The following is a 15843-nucleotide window of genomic DNA, read 5'->3' as shown; positions in this document are numbered from 1 at the left end:
ACCAATTTCTGCAGCCAGAGAAGAATATCATCATGGAACTGCGTATCTTCATTAACCCTTCTGGTGAACATGAATAAGACACTGATACACTCCTTAAGTTGACAGAGGTCAGAAGGAAAGCTTTCTGTCTGTTTACAAGCTATAAATTAAAAAGAGGATTAAATAAGCCCCACATAAACGAAGTTCTGGAGAGAATTTTTAGTGTCTCTATCTATAAATTAATTAATTAATAAAATCTTTTCAAAATATTTAGCTCAGATAAAAATCCAAGAAGAGGGGTGCCTGGGTGGCTCAGTGGGTTAAAGCCTCTGCCTTCAGCTCGGGTCATGATCTCAGGGTCTTGGGATCAAGCCCCGCATCCGGCTCTCTGCTCAGCGGGGAGCCTGCTTCCCCCCTCCCCCCGCCTACTTGTGATCTCTCTCTCTCTCTCTGTCAAATAAATAAATAAATAAATAAAATCTTTAAAAAAAAAAAATCCAAGAAGAAAAGTTGCATCAAAAATATCTGAATTCTGGGGCTCCTGGCTGGCTCAGTTGGAAGAGCATGTGACTCCTGATCTTGGGATTTTTGAGTTTGAGCCCAATGTTGGGTGTAGAGATTACTTAAGTAAATAAAACTTTTCTCAAAAATCTGAATTTCTACTAAATATGTAATCCAAAAAAGTATTTAACTTTGTGAAGTATTACAAAGTAAGGGAAAATTAACTTCATCAAAATCCATTTTTAATTTAAAAATCAGCAGATCTCTGACCTAATAATCCCAGCTCTTTGGTTAGTTATGAAAACAATGAGGGGGAAGGATTTTTTTTTTTTTTTTTTTTTTTAAAGAGAGAGTGGGAGAGGAAGAGAGAATCTTAAGCAGGCTCCACACCCAATGCAGAGTTCAACGTGGGGCTCAATCTCACAACCCTGAAATCATGAGCTTCGCTGAAATCAGGACTCAGACGCTTAACCAACTGAGTCTCCCAGGCACCCAGGATTATTTTTTACTTTTAATATTCCTAATATCTCCCCAAGAAATAAAAACTGCATAATTCAATTAGCTAATTCATATTTAACACATCATACAATTGAAGCTAGTTTTCTAAACCCAAATATGGTGAAAAATGCAGAACATTATAGATCCTCTGATGAAAGTTATATAAAACAGCCCAACAAACTAGACAAACAAAAATAAAGTACAAAAGATACAGGATAAAAAGAACGCTGAGTATGGGTTTTACAATCAAAATTTATTTGAACTCTACTTGGTAACAAGCACATAAATTGGGACTAAGGGACATTAATGATAAAAAGCAAGCTTTCTGGCTTCCCAGAGTAGCAGAGACTGACAGCCCCAGGGAACGGAGGCCTAGCTCTGCTCCCAACAGATGTTATGAAGGCAGATCTCAATCCTGCTTTGGGGAAGGCAAGGTAAAACAGCCAGCACAAATGTTCCCTTATAATACCAATGAGTACACAATCTGTTCAACCAACTCCTCCATTCTTTCTTCATCAAAGACCTCAAAAAAGAGACTTTCACGATTCACATACCTCGGCCTTGAATTGCTAAAGATCTCAGAAGAGCTGAACTATTGAGTAAGGCATAAATGTAAGACTCCACTTGCAACTTTGAGAGCACAGAGGTGTACGAATGCAGAGCGAGGGTCTGGTGGAGGTGCTCAGATTTGGCATCAAATAGCTTCTTTAGCTCCCCCAGTGCATTTTCATTCATCTCTACTCTTTGGTAGCGATGATAGCCTGAAACTTTCACTTGATCTGCACAGATACCCTAGCAGTGGACAAAAGGGTAAAACAGGAAACCAGTTAACTCTTTACACGCGACATAATCAGGCATACAATGTATTATTGGCTTCAGTACCACCTTCAAAGAGCTTATAAATCATAGTGAGGGGGCAATACTACCACACAAGGAACAATAAATCAAATCTATAATCAAGGGCCAAGAGGGATAAAGTCAATCACAAGGCATCACATGGTCAAAAAAGACAAAAGAAACCCTAAAGAGAAAATAATAGAACTTGTCTCTAGGAGTCTCACAATTGATAATCTTACCTTCAACTTTACAAACATGGAAGTCAAGCTGATATCCCCACAACTTCAAGGGACTTCAAACTATCTCTGTACCTACCCTCATCACTCTGATTCTGCTCAAAAGAAGCCCCTCTCCTTTCCAATACTAAAACCCCCAGCTGTGTTCCTAAGTCTATCCTCTTTTTCAGTGTTTTCAAATGTTCCCCTGACCACAGACTCTTCTGTCTACATAGAGAGATACAAAGGTCTCCCAGTGACTGAGGATCAGGGATGGGGGAAACCACATGTTTCTCCTCGATAACTCCTCCGGCCTCCCTTCACTGCCAGACTTGCCAAGAGTGGCCTTCTCTTCTTTGCCAGCCTTCCCAGGCCACTGGGAAGTGGTTTCCCTTGGCCTCCACAGGGTCACCTTGGCCTCTGCAGGGCCACATCTAATTGCCTTCCTGTTTCCTCAGCTCTCAAATTTATTCCATGGATCAGCCTCTCCTTGACCCTCTCTACCCATCTGGATGTTCCAGGCATTATGCCCAAGGTTACAAACTAAATGGTCCCCAGACAGAATCTGACCTGAAAACATGACTTGCTTGGCCTCTACTCTCTATTTTGTTGCCAACAGTCACAAATCAGGATCCCTCACACAGAAATCCTGACTTCCAGCTCTTCTTAGGAAGTGAAAAGATGTGACAATGTTGGACCATCACAAGCTCACGGCAACGATCAGCAGAACTCAAGAGCAGCTGCCCCCACTGGTCCGGGAAGGAGCTTACCCATGGACCACCATCCCACTCAGCCCATTTCACTCCTTCAGGTCACCTGCATGGCCCCTGCGAGCATCCAACTTTGTGACTCCTACACCACACTACTCTGGGCTAGGACAGGGCCAATGGGAGTACAAGCATCCTCCAGACCTAGATGGCATCACAAGAACGGCAGCGCCACTGCAAATGCCCCAGGTGCCGAAACGCTTTACAGAACACCAAAATACCTGCACGGACAGCTGTTCATCCTTAAAGTGCCACAGTCGGCTTTTCGCATTTTGGCAATCAGACGTCAGAGCAAGGAGCTCAGCCTCGGCCAGCAGCAGCTGCTTCCTACATCGCGAGTAGTTCAAAAGCAGCTCGTAAAACTCATGCCTGTCCTGATGAGCCATGCTGTCGAATTCTTCTAAATACGACTCAACATTTTCCAGCCATGAACCAGGCTCAAAGATCTTCAGCTGTTCTTTAGTAAATGGTACTAGTTCTGGTTGAGATGGGAGCTCTGGGTAGAGTCGCTCATTACGAAACAAGGGTTTCACTGCCATCGAAGCTGGTACTTCTCCAGCAATTTCGGCTGGCAACTGAGGATACAGTTTTTTCACTCTAGGTGGCTGAAAAATGTCTTTGGCTTCACAAGAACTCTGCAAGCCAACATTTTGTAGCACCTCTGAAGAAAGACCCAAGGCTTGCTTGTCATCTTTCTTTTTCTGAGTTTCTCTGGCCTGCAAATTTTCCATTCCTGGCTGTGTATAAGAAAAACTAGATTGTGAGCTACCTTCAGAAGGTCCACAGAGTACCAACTGATTTTCCTCTCCTTCTGTGCAGTTCTTGGGGGTTTCTACTTTGGTTCCGACACTGTCTCCAGGGCTGGCCTTTAGATTTACTGCATCGTCCCCCACCCGGGCTCTGACCTCCTCCCCTTCCTTTAGGGTCTCTGTGTTCCATGTCAGGGGCTCTTCGTTGCTTATAATTAAGGAGGTGAGTGGTACATCAAACATTTCACTCTCATTTTGTCCACAGGCAGCATTCTGGAGCTGGGAATCAGTTAACACCTTAAGACAGTCTCCTTTGAATTCACAAGCTGGAGGAGGGATTGCCAGCTCTCTGGAGGGTTCTGGAAGGGAGACTTCATCAGATTCCTCCCTCTGAAGGGTTTCAGATTTCTTCTTTTCCTAAAAATGAGATTTATAATGTAAAATAATTTAAAACATTGAAGTAATAACTGATGCTTTCAACATAAGGAATTCTTAAATTGTATACAAAAATCTAAATTTTTATAATTAGCAAAGGAATCTAAATAAATTCATAAGTAACATGTTTCGTATTTCCCATTATTATTCAATTTTGACTATGTTAAGTGTGGGAGATTCACTAGTCTAATCGCAACAGAAAAAGTCATCAAAAGAAGCAGCAAATTATGACACAAGAACAGAGGAGGAAAGTTTTAATTAGGCCATTCTCCATTCTCCTAGAGGTCAAGAGAACAGTGTCCAAGTGGCCTCAATCGATTTATCTTCATCTTGACAAACATATTCACTTAAAATTCAAGCAGAAAGAGTCAAATAACTTGAATAATAAAAATGACTATAGTATTAGATTATAACCTACAGAATAAAATAAATATCAAAAGTCCATACTGACATAAATAAGTAATAAATGGGCAAAAGTGACACTCCTCCTTACAGAACTCCAATTAATAAATGTAGATGGAATGAGAAAAATAGGAAATCACCATTACAACGCCATGGTAATAACTGTCACGGCAAAATCTGCCGACGGATACTAAAGTGAGTGAGTGAAAATTCAAGGAGAAACAAGACACGTGGATAGCATCAATGTATCTCCTAAATATTTAGTAATTACAAAGGGGGAAACGGTAAGGTTCTGTGGAGAATTCTGGCAAACGATACTTTAACTGTGTAATCAAGATTAATATGACCAGTAGCATAACCCCATGTGAGGTTCTGAAAAGGCCTATCACCTCTTCAAGTGTCCTTTCCAATAACATATAACCTCAATCTAAGCATAAAAAAATACCAGAGAAAAACTCAAATTAGGGAACAGTCCACAAAATAACAGAAACATGGGGCCCCTGGGTGGTACAGTTAAATGCCTGATTCTTGGTTCCGGTTCAGGTCATGATCTCAGGGTCGTAAGATAGAACCCCATGTCAGGCACTGCACTCAGTGCAGAGTCTGCTAAAATTTCTCTCTCCCTCTCTCCCTCCACATGCTCACTCTCTGTCTCTCTCCCAAATAAATAAATAAATATTTTTTTAAAAAAAAGGAATAACAGAAATGTTATGGTCATCAAAGAAAGGACTGAGAAACCATCAAGAGACTGGAGGAAACAACAAAGATAGGACAACTAAATGCTCTGTAGGACCCTGGATTGGATTCTGGAATAGAGAAAGGACAGTGGTAGGAAAACTGTTGAAATCCAAGTAAGTCCTATATCTGAGTTAATAGTATTTTGCCAACATTAACTTCTTGGTTTGATAAATGTTCTACACTACAGAATTTATGATTACGTGAGAGGGTGACATCAGAGGATGCTGCATGAAGGGTATATGGAACTCTCTGTACTATATTTACAACTTTTCACAAAGTCTGAAATGATCTCCAAAAACACAAAGACAAAAAAAAGTTAACTGTTAAAAGAAAGTCCAATAAAATGAGTTATGGTTTAAAAAAAAAAAAACAAAAAAAACCTCAGGCATTAACACACAAAGTAGATACACAGGAAAACATGCTAATAAAGAAGAAAAAAATTACAGAAGATTCTTCAATAAAATTGTTACACTCAAACAAACTGAAAAAAAAAATACATCCTCAAACATTTCCCTTTCACTATGAAATTTTAAGAAGACAAACCTGACAGTTTCACAAGTTATCAGTGATTTTGGATTGTGCTGTCCAGCAAATGTCAAGCAAAAAAAAAGTTGACAAGAACCAAAAATGTAAGCCACTTATATGTGCCTAATAGTAGGAAGAAAAGATAAATGTTTTTGAAATGGAATTTGAGGTCGCTCACTGGTAATCGCTACCAAACATTTACAATGGTGGTGACTAAAGAAGGCTGTGCCTCTCCGAAATTACTTTAATCTACACTGTGAACATCAGATTCAGATATGAGCCACACAATGCACACAAATGAGTCTAACCGCCTAAAATCATGAGCAACAAAAAGCATTACATGAGTATTCATAAGAAAATGAAGTGGGTCTAATTACCCTCCAATGATGTTTAGCACTCTTCTATAATAAGTAGGTTTGTCAGACTGGGAGGTCAGAAAGAAAATCAGGAGACGGAGGACCATGGTTACTACAGTGAGAGAAATGCTGGTGTACTTGTTGGGAGAAAGGCCAAATTTTAGTGAGTTGAATAATCAAAACATAAAATTAAGAAAATAATCTCATTTATAAATGGGCAAAGAATAAAATAGAGATAACTTTAACAAAAGAATTGTAAAAATTGTACTCTGAAAATTGCCAAACATCATTAAAAGAAACTGAAGACTTAATAAATGGAAACATATCCCATGTTCATGGATCAGATCACAATATTGTTAAGACGGCAATCCTCCTCAAATTGATACACAAATTCAACATTATCTCAATCAAAAGTTCAGCTGTCTTTTTTGCAGAAAATGACAAGCTCGATCCTTAAACTCATAAGAAAATGCAAGGGACCCAAAGCAAACAAAACAATCTTAAAAAAGAAGGACAAAGGAGATCTCACACTTTGCAACTTCAAAACCTACTATAAAACTAGAGTAATAAAGACAGTGTGGTTGCAGCATACAGTCAAGTAGATCAGTGGAAGAGAATTGAGAATCCAGAAATAAAACCTTGTATTTACAGTCAACTGATTTTCAACAATGGTGCCAAGACAATATAATGAACAATGAGCAGTCTTCAACAGATGCTGCTTAACAACAGGATATCCAAAGAGTGAACTGGACCCTTACCTTCCATCATACACAAAAATTAATTCAAAAAGGATCACAGACCTAATGTAAGAGCTAAAACTTTACAACTCTTAGAAGAAAAAATAGGCATAAATATATATATATTTTTTCTTTTTTTAAGATTTTATTTATTTGACCAAGAGAGGGAACACAAGCAGGGGGAGTGGGAGAGGGACAAGCAGGCTTCCCGCTGAGCAGGGAGCCTGATGCGCTGCTAAATCCCAGGACCCTGGGATCATTACCTGAGCCGAAGGCAGACGCTTAACAGCTGAGCCACCCAAACGCCCCCATAGATGTAAATCTTAATGACTTTGGGTTACACATGACATCAAAAGTACAAATAGCAAAAGAAAAAAATAAATTGAACTTCATAAAAATTAAAAATATTTGTGCTGAAAATGACACCTTGAAGTGAAAAGTTAACCCACGGAATGGGAGGAAATAGTTGCAAATCAATTATCTTATAAGGGACTTACACTCAGCATAAAAAAGGAACTCTTCTTACCCAATAATAAAAACATGAATAACCCAATGTAAAAATGGGCAAAGGATGTGAATAGACATTTCTCCAAGGAGGATATACAAATGGCCCATAGAAAGATGCTAACATCAGTAGCCATTACAGGAAAGCCAATCCAAATCATGAGACACCATGTCATGGCCAGTAGGAAAACTATTTAAAGTCAGATAGTTAGTGACAGTAAGGATGTAAAGAAATTCGAACCTCATACACTGCTGGTGGGATTGTAACGTGATGCAGCCACTATGGAAGACAGCTCTGCAGCTCCTAACCGTGGTGACAGGTACCCAACCTTACAGTCACACTAAAAACCACCAAATTATACATTATAAATAGGTGAATTGTGTAGCGTGTGAATTACATCTCAAAAGCTAGGAGAGATTTTTAAAACTTAGTTGACAAAATGAGTGAGAAGTAAGGAAGCAGAGACTGGAATGTGGAACAGAGAAGATTTTTATTTCTCTCTTCTGAAGAAGAGACCTCTAGGGGTGTCAAATGCTAACTGGAAGAGAAGACAAGGGAGCTGGAAGCAGCCACAAGACAGGCCACATGATCAAGGGCACAGAAAGCAACTACACCGCCTCCAACACACAAGCGCGAGAGCCTTCCTATCCAACCTACTCCTCAGGCAGTTTTTAACCCCCCCCCCGTGTCCCATCTCATTCCACTCCAACCCCACCTCACTCTGCCCTCTCCCCCGACTCCAGAGTTGCCTTGAAATTTCAAATTCTTTCCCTCCACCAAACAAAATGAAGTGTCCAGCTGCTACTCCCAAACTTACCTGCCCACTCCCAGCAGCTGTAGGAACAGATAATGAGGCCAGAGAACCAAATGAATTTTTTTAAAACCTTCTTAGCCTCTCTGGAAAGAACACACAAGACTTTGTTTAGGCTTTTATTTCACCTGGGGTAGAATTCAGTGCTTCTCTGGGTTTCCAGAGTGGAACCAAAGAAAACTCTCTACCTGTCCTGGTTAGGGTAGTTGGGTCCAAAGAGAAATCAGCCTGGAGCTGGCCCAAAGAAGGAGTGAGGGAAGGACAGAGAAGCTGGTGCTTCGATTCAAATGGACTATCCAGACCAGAGAAGGCAACCTGGAGGAAAGGACGGACAACCGTCTGAGCTGATGGCAAAGGCCTGACACTGCTCCCTCGAGGATCCCAGTACAGGGACAGGACCTCTAGGTATGAATGCAGAGAGAGAGGGGACTTGCTGAGATCACCACTGATGCCAGAGCCTCAAAGGCAGTGGTGAGAGCCCTGTGGCTTACTTCACTTTCCCAAAGCACCAAATAGGGGAGCAGGTCCTGAATGGTCTCCAAGCCAGCAGCCTCTGCCCCACCACCAATTCGTTCCAAACACCACTGTAACTTTGGCTCCCCTAAAACACTGCTCTGAACACCACAGTCACAGCTCTCCACTTAATGAAAGACTGATTCTTAACTCAGTGCCTTTGATGACTCAGTTATGACCATGCCTCCAGACAAATTCTTCCTTTAATGACCACACCAACCCTTCCACACATGCTTTACTCTGAATTCCTGCTATATGTACTTGTCATCCGGCCCTGATTACAGGTTAATTTATCTTTAAGTTCTGTCTCCCCACACATAAACCACAAGTATCTTAAGGCCAGGCACTATATGTCTTTGGATCTGATCTGCCTCTGATTTTTGACAATGTTCAGTAAATGTTTCCTGAGACAATGGTGATGACCTATAAAATACAAGGATTTACTGAGTACAAACTGTACACTGGGCCCTGTCCTAGGTACTAGAATAAAGAAATAAAAATAAATTATTCATTTATCCAACAAATATTTATACTTACCATGTGCTCTGGCACATTCAGAAATTTACTTTTATATACCTCTCAGAAAGCAGAGGGAATACCCAATAAGTCAGAAGAAACTTGACTTTTATGCCAAAATCAGAATTTATTCTTACACTAAAAATATATAATGTCACTTAAAAATTAAAAAGCCAGCTTCCAATTATTTTGCCTACTTGAGTTAACTAGAGATAAAATACAGGAGAATGTATTGTATATATAATAATCATTATAGAGCACAAAATTCAAACACAACTCCATGTGTATCAAGTCACGTGTGCAAAAAATTCATACTTACATAATTTTATTTTAAACAAAAGACACCGTTCTCACAATTAAAGATGGCCAGGTTAGGAATCTATATTTCTTTACTTTTAACCTACACCTAAGTTACATATAGGTAGAGAATAAATATTAAAATAATTCCACAGAAGGAAAAATAAGCAAGCACTCATACAGAAATGGAAGAATGGAAAAATAATCAAGTACTTATACAGAAATGGAAGAATGGAAGAATTTTCTTTGTCAATAAACAAGGAAAAACAAACTTAACTACACATCACAGTAAACATGCTCCGAGTGTTGTGTACATGTGGGCAAAAAACTAAAGAACTCACACAAACCACTACTAACAGTTTTTCCCAGGAGACGGAATTTAGGGCATTTCACTTCTGCTGTATATTTGTGTGTGTGTGTGTGTGTGTGTGTGTGTGTGTGTGTGTCCCGCTCAGATGCACATACTTCTTGAAGCAATGAGCACTTTTATAATTAGAAGAAAGCTAAAGAGTGTAGGTTCTGGGAAACAAACTGGAAGTTTCCTCACTCACAATTCTTTCTCTCTGAGCTGGAGTAAGTAAAAAAAAGTTACAACTCCTCTGCTTCTGTAAAAATAACAATGAGCTGCTTCTTCACAAACAATGAAGGTTCAAGTTTTACACATTTTATAGAATACTTCCCTGAGATTATTCTAAAGACAGGGTCTGTTTATCAATAATGTCTGTATCTGCAGCACTTCGAACAATGTCTGGCACAGAAGAGATAAAAAGGGCTTAGATATCTGAGTCTGTTTAAGTCAAGAGCTCTTTGGGCAACTGTTCCAGCCCTCCTTGGGGTATACAGGGATGCTGTATAACTGAAAAGGCTTGGGGGAAGGATAAGGCCTCTACATTTTGCTCCGAATACAACATCTGCTCTTAGCTGCCACCTCTTTCCTGTTGCTCTTAACAATCTTCCTTCACGTATCAGGCTTGACAAGCTTGACCTGTTCCTCCTCCACCATACACTTCCCTCACTCAGCTTCTGGGACCCCACACTCTCAGTTAAGGGCACTGGGGACACATACTCCCTCTCTACCTCACTGATCACTCCTCACACTTCCTTTTCTTCTTCTCCCCCTTCTCCCCAAACTCTTAAAGTTGGAGTGCCCCTGGGTTCTTTTCTTATCACCTTTCTATACGACACCCATCCCCAAAGTAACCTAATTCAGTCTCTGGCTTTAAATAACTACCTATATGCTAATGACTATATGCCAAAGACTCTCAGATCTTTTTTTCTTAAGATTGATTTATTGGCCGGGGGATAGGAAGAGGATCTCAAGCGGACTCCGTGCTGAGAGCATGGAGCCCAATGCGGGGCTTGATACCATGTCCCTGAGATCGTGACCTGAGCCAAAACCAAGAGTTGGACATTCAATTGACTGAGCCACCCAGGCACCTCAAAGACTCCCAGATCTTAATCCCAACCTGGCTCTCCCAAGCTCTAGACTCATATACTCAACCCTACTTTATATCTCCATTTGGCTGTCTAGTAGACACCTGTTTCAAAACTACCATAGTCAAAGCTGAACCCCTAATCAGCCCCCAAACCCGTTCCACCCACCACCTCCTCGTCTCAGAGTCATCCGTGACTCTTCTCTCTCTCACATGCCAGATCCAAGCCATCAGAAAATCCTCTTGGCTCTACCTGCAGAAACTTCCAGACTTCAAACACTTCTCACCACCTCTGCTGTACAAGTCTGGTCTGAGCCACTGTCACCTCTGCCTGGATTATTCCAACAGACTCTTAAAAGGTCTCTGTCTCTACTCTTGCTCCTTTACAGCTGATTCTCAACACAGCAAGCACAATGATCCCTTAAGGCATAACTCAGATCACACCCCTCCTCTGCTCAAAACTCTGAGGTGCTTACATATTTCAAAGCAGAAGTTGCTACAATGGCCCCCACAGCCCTGCATGACCTGGCCCGCATGTTAGGTTTCTGACTTCATCCCACTACTCCCCTGTCCCTCACTCCTCCCCTACCCAGACTGCCTCCTGGCAGTTCTTGGGGCAAGCCAGGCAGGCCACTCCCTTAGGGCCTTAGCTTGGAACATTTCTCCCCCAATATCTACATGGTTAACTCCCTCATCTCTTTCGTGTCTTTACTTAAACGTCACCTTGGAAAACTGCAACCCATCCTTATCTCTTACCACTCCTCCCCTAATGTGCCCTGTTCTTTTTCTCTTTTCCTCACACTTATCATCTCCTCATATATTTTATTCATTTTTTTAGTGGGGTTGTTCATTTGTCCTCTCCCTCGAGAATGTGACGTACATTAAGGCCAGGTTTTTACATTTTCTTATGTTACTTCCCAGGTGCCTAGAACAGTTCCTGGTGACCAATGAGTGTTTGCTCAACAAATGAATGGACCTTAGGAGGCACAAAAGGACCTAAATAATATATAGCATCCCCTACCTTAACTCCTATCCATGAGGGGGAAAAGCTAAGTGGTAGAAATCATCCAGGCTAAGAAGCAATAGGGGATGGGGATTTAAAGGTCTTTCCACAGGCGCCTGGATGGCTCAGTCGGTTAAGCGTTTGCCTTTGGCTCAGGTCAGGATCACTGGGTCCTGGGATTGAGCCCCAGTCAGGCTCCCTGCTCAGTAAGGAGTCTGCTTCTCTCTCTCTCTCTCTCTCTTTCCCTCTGCCCTTCCCCACTGCTTGTTCTCTCTCTCTCAAATAAATAAATAAAATCTTTGACAAATTAAAAAAAATAAGGCTCTTTCTGTTTCTGTGATCAGCTTTCTGGGCCACATCTCAGTCTACCCTTAGCAATTACCATATGCTGTTACAATTAATGAGTCGCTGGCATTCAGAATTTAACCAATGTTTGTGCATATTCCATGACTGTAAAATACACACTGCATCTGTAGAATAAGTCCAAATCTAAAAATCTACCGTTCTTAACTCAAAATCTACCAAGATCACCCAAGTCAGGGTCCTCTGAGGTGGGGGATATTCTAGTAGAAGATGTACTAAAAGAATGAAAATGTTATTAGGACAACCTCTTAGGAATGAGGAGATTAACTACAGCCTAACAATGTGAAGTCATCTACCAGATGATTAACATTAAGGAATGCAGGTCAGCTGCTGGGTAAAAAAAATCCACAAGCCACTCAAACTATCTGAAGGGAACAACACATGACACTACTCACTTCCTGAACTGAGTCTTGGAACTGCTTTATGGCTCCGTAAACAGCTGCTAAATTAGACAACAGATAATAAAGATTTCACTAATGTAGAACTTTATAATTATGCCAACACTAAAACAAATCTACTGACTCTAAAAGAACAATTTTTACAGTGACAAGTATGAGGACCTTGCTGGTGTTGTGGAGTTTTTCCACTTGTTTTTTTCATTCTACTCAGAGGAAATTTACTAAATTCTTCTAAGTAACAAAGCTTGGAAGTATTCTTCAATACTGGCATCTATTCCTTTATTTAACAAACATGACCAAGTGTATAAAGGGCTGTGAAGGGTACTGGAAACAAACAAGTCCTTGCCTCACTGAGGACACAGTCTACGGGAGAAGAGTTGTTGTCAAAATAACTACAAGTGAGACAAGGGACAAAGGAGGTACAGCGTGTTACTGCAGGAGGGAGTAACATGAGGGTGATGAGGGAAAGCTCTTCCAAGGAAGTACTGTTTTAGTAGAGACCCCATGACTGAGCAGTAGGTGAAGAGGGGTAGGAAGAGGAATGAGGGCAGAAGAAATAGCATGTGCAGAGGCCCTGAAGCAGAAGACATATGTATGTATGTATTTTATATATATAGTTGAGAACCAAAGAGATAGTAGTAGTAAACCTGAGGCTGAAGAGAAAGATAGAAGCCAGATCATTTAGGGCCCCGAGTTGATGCTGAGGACTCTGGACTCCAGCTTCGGGGTAATGGGGAACCTTTGCAAGGTTTTGAGGAGGAGAGTTATCAGTTTTGGTTTTTGTTTTTAAAACTACCAACTGGCTTTAGTTTAGAGAGTGGGCAGCTAAAATGAATTTGGAAAAGCCAGTTTAGCAGAATTCCAAGAAGTCTTCCTCAGAGGATGGTGGTGGTAGGATGGAGAAAAATGAGCAAAATTAAGAAAGTATTTAGGAAATACAACTGGCAAGACTTAGTGACTGATTAGATTTGGAGAGAGAAAAAAGCATGCATCCAGGATTTCTCGTTTGACCAAATACCTCTGGAATGAAGGCCTCTTCAAATAAATTAACATATGTCTGTGTAGGAAAATTGCCGGAAATGTGTCAATAAAATGAGCAACTGGTTTTCCAAGATAGATGAAAAGCTTAAGGTTTTTACTTTAAAAGTCCTGTTGCAAACAAAATAACGTGACAGAGAATCTTCTTAACTATTTTTAAGTATCTATAGACAGACATATAGATATATGAATTAATGAACTAAGCTACTGGATTGAGGTTTTTTTTAAAGATTTTATCTATTTATTTGACAGATAGAGATCACAAGTAGGCAGAGAGGCAGGCAGAGAGAGAGAGGAGAGCTGAGCAGAGAGCCCGATGTGGGGCTCGATTCCAGGACGCTGGGATCATGACCCAAGCCGAAGGCAGAGGCTTTAACCCACTGAGCCACCCAGGCACCCCTGGATTGAGATTTTTGGGTTTAATCTGAGTTGTCAAACTGACTTTGGGCCTAACATTTAACTTCTCTGGCCTTTAGTTTCATCATTCGTTTGGGGGGGAAAAAAGGCCCTACATATTAAGATTTAATGTTCTGCCCTCTACATGACTGATGTTTACATGTTATGCACTACCATATTCTAGGTTCAGGGACCTTATGCAGGGTTCACCAAGGGCTTTTTTTTTTCCCCCTCCTCCATCTAGCTAGTTCTTTACCAGCCCAATACAATCAAAAATTATTTCTCTTAAATATGCTTCTTAAATTAGATAGCAAGATGGCTTTCACCCCAAAGAGTAACTCCTCACAGGCCTGGGTACACTGGTGTGCGTAACTCCATTACAGCCTTTTTAAAATACAGTATCTTTGAACACCTGTCTCCTGTCAAAACTTTGTTCCTATGAGAAAGTCAGATTTGGGTACCATTTTTAAGCTACACTTGCTGTGCAACATCACCCACTTGTTAGAAAGGAAATTTCCAGTAATTGTAATACTACCCTCATTATTTCCTCAATGTAAATTCAGTTCCAGGTAAGTCAGAATAATCTAGGTCCAGCCATCCAGGGGCAGCATTTAACCTGTTCACTGTAAAATAAATGTCATTTCAGAAAATATATGAGAAAAATTAAAATCCAAGCTGCACCTGAAAACAAACCAAACCAACAAAAGTAATCCAGAAAATTCAAATCCATCTCTACTGTGTGAGTCCTGCCCTGGTTTAATTTCTGGACATTCATCCCCCATCATAAACGACCAGGATTATGAGAAATAAACAGCAGCAGCACCACTATCACCTTGAATTTCAAAAGTAAAAAGGTACATCGCTAAATCTACTTTCTGTCGCTATCCATAAAGCTCTGCCAGAGGGCACATGCTACGAGTGGAGGAGCGGTTCCTTCCCTCTGTGCACCAGAGGACTGAAAATGTTCCCAGGTTTAAAGGACAAAAGAGAGTCAAAGATGAAGCTGGGAATTGAAAAGGTGCTCCGCGGCAGGAATCCAGACCCAGGTGTGGAAAAGTCAAGAAGAAAGCAGAAAAGAAGGAGCCCCCTGAGGTCAGAGAAGGAAAAGGAAAATATGGGCTCCTGACAAAATATGGTAAGGGAACGTGGAGATGGAAGAGACGAACAGGGCTGGTGTCGGTGGGTGGTGGGACCAGATACAGGAAGGTGCGGGCAGAGACTGCGGAGGGCTCAGGAGATGGGCAGCCCTGGCTGGAGAGGCCCAAGAGAGGAAAAAGGAGACAGGGCGCATCCGCCACGGTCTCGGGAGGGTGGCGGGGAGATCCTCACCTTGGTTTTAGTCCGGCTGGCCTTGGCCTTGGCCCGGCGCGGAGGCCTCACCGCCTCGGCCATAGACCCTGCGGCAGCGCCGTCGCTGTTTGTTTTTGTCAAAACCCTGCGCTTGCCACACCAGCCCAGTTCCGGCCTCCGGACTTATCACGTGATCGGGCCTCCACCACTCCCGGAGAAGGGGCGGCAGTCAGGGACGCTACGGGCCGCAACGTAGGACAAACCACTCCAGGAGGCGTATTCTTCACTGAAGGATGGCGGCCCCGCCCCTTCCCTCCAGGCCCCACCCCTGACCCAGTGCTCCTTGTGCCCCGTACGCAGGTTCGTTCTGTTGTGTGGAAAGCCAGTGCGGACTCTCCCGGTGGAGTCTCATCTGTCTCTCCGGCCCTCACTCAATGTGCACGCCGGGTGCGCTGGCACACACCTCACGCTCGCCGGCTTAAAGGAGTCCGGGGACAGATGTCTCTCAGTCTCGTTTTGACCTGTAGTTAAGTAGATCCAG

At 41.8% G+C, this 15843-nt stretch overlaps 1 protein-coding gene across 2 annotated transcripts in view; it reads right to left on the bottom strand.

The window, feature by feature from the left end:
- The window catches only part of EPG5 (ectopic P-granules 5 autophagy tethering factor), a 104980-nt gene extending 89523 nt beyond the window's left edge, over positions 1-15457 (bottom strand). For both annotated transcript variants that reach the window (XM_080821012.1, XM_080821013.1), the window contains exons 1-4: positions 15342-15457; positions 3019-3963; positions 1533-1770; positions 3-139 (exon numbers count right to left, since the gene is read on the bottom strand). In XM_080821012.1, the coding sequence (XP_080677138.1) occupies positions 3-139; positions 1533-1770; positions 3019-3963; positions 15342-15404 (1383 nt within the window). In that variant the 5' untranslated portion in view covers positions 15405-15457. The remainder of the gene's footprint in view (positions 1-2; positions 140-1532; positions 1771-3018; positions 3964-15341) is intronic.
- Positions 15458-15843: the final 386 nt, after the last annotated feature.

The sequence above is a fragment of the Martes martes genome (genome assembly GCF_963455335.1).
Source record: "Martes martes genome assembly, chromosome: 13".
Classification (NCBI taxonomy): Eukaryota; Metazoa; Chordata; class Mammalia; order Carnivora; family Mustelidae; genus Martes; species Martes martes.
Note: the sequence above shows the minus strand (reverse complement) of the source record. Positions and strands in the feature narration are given on the sequence as shown.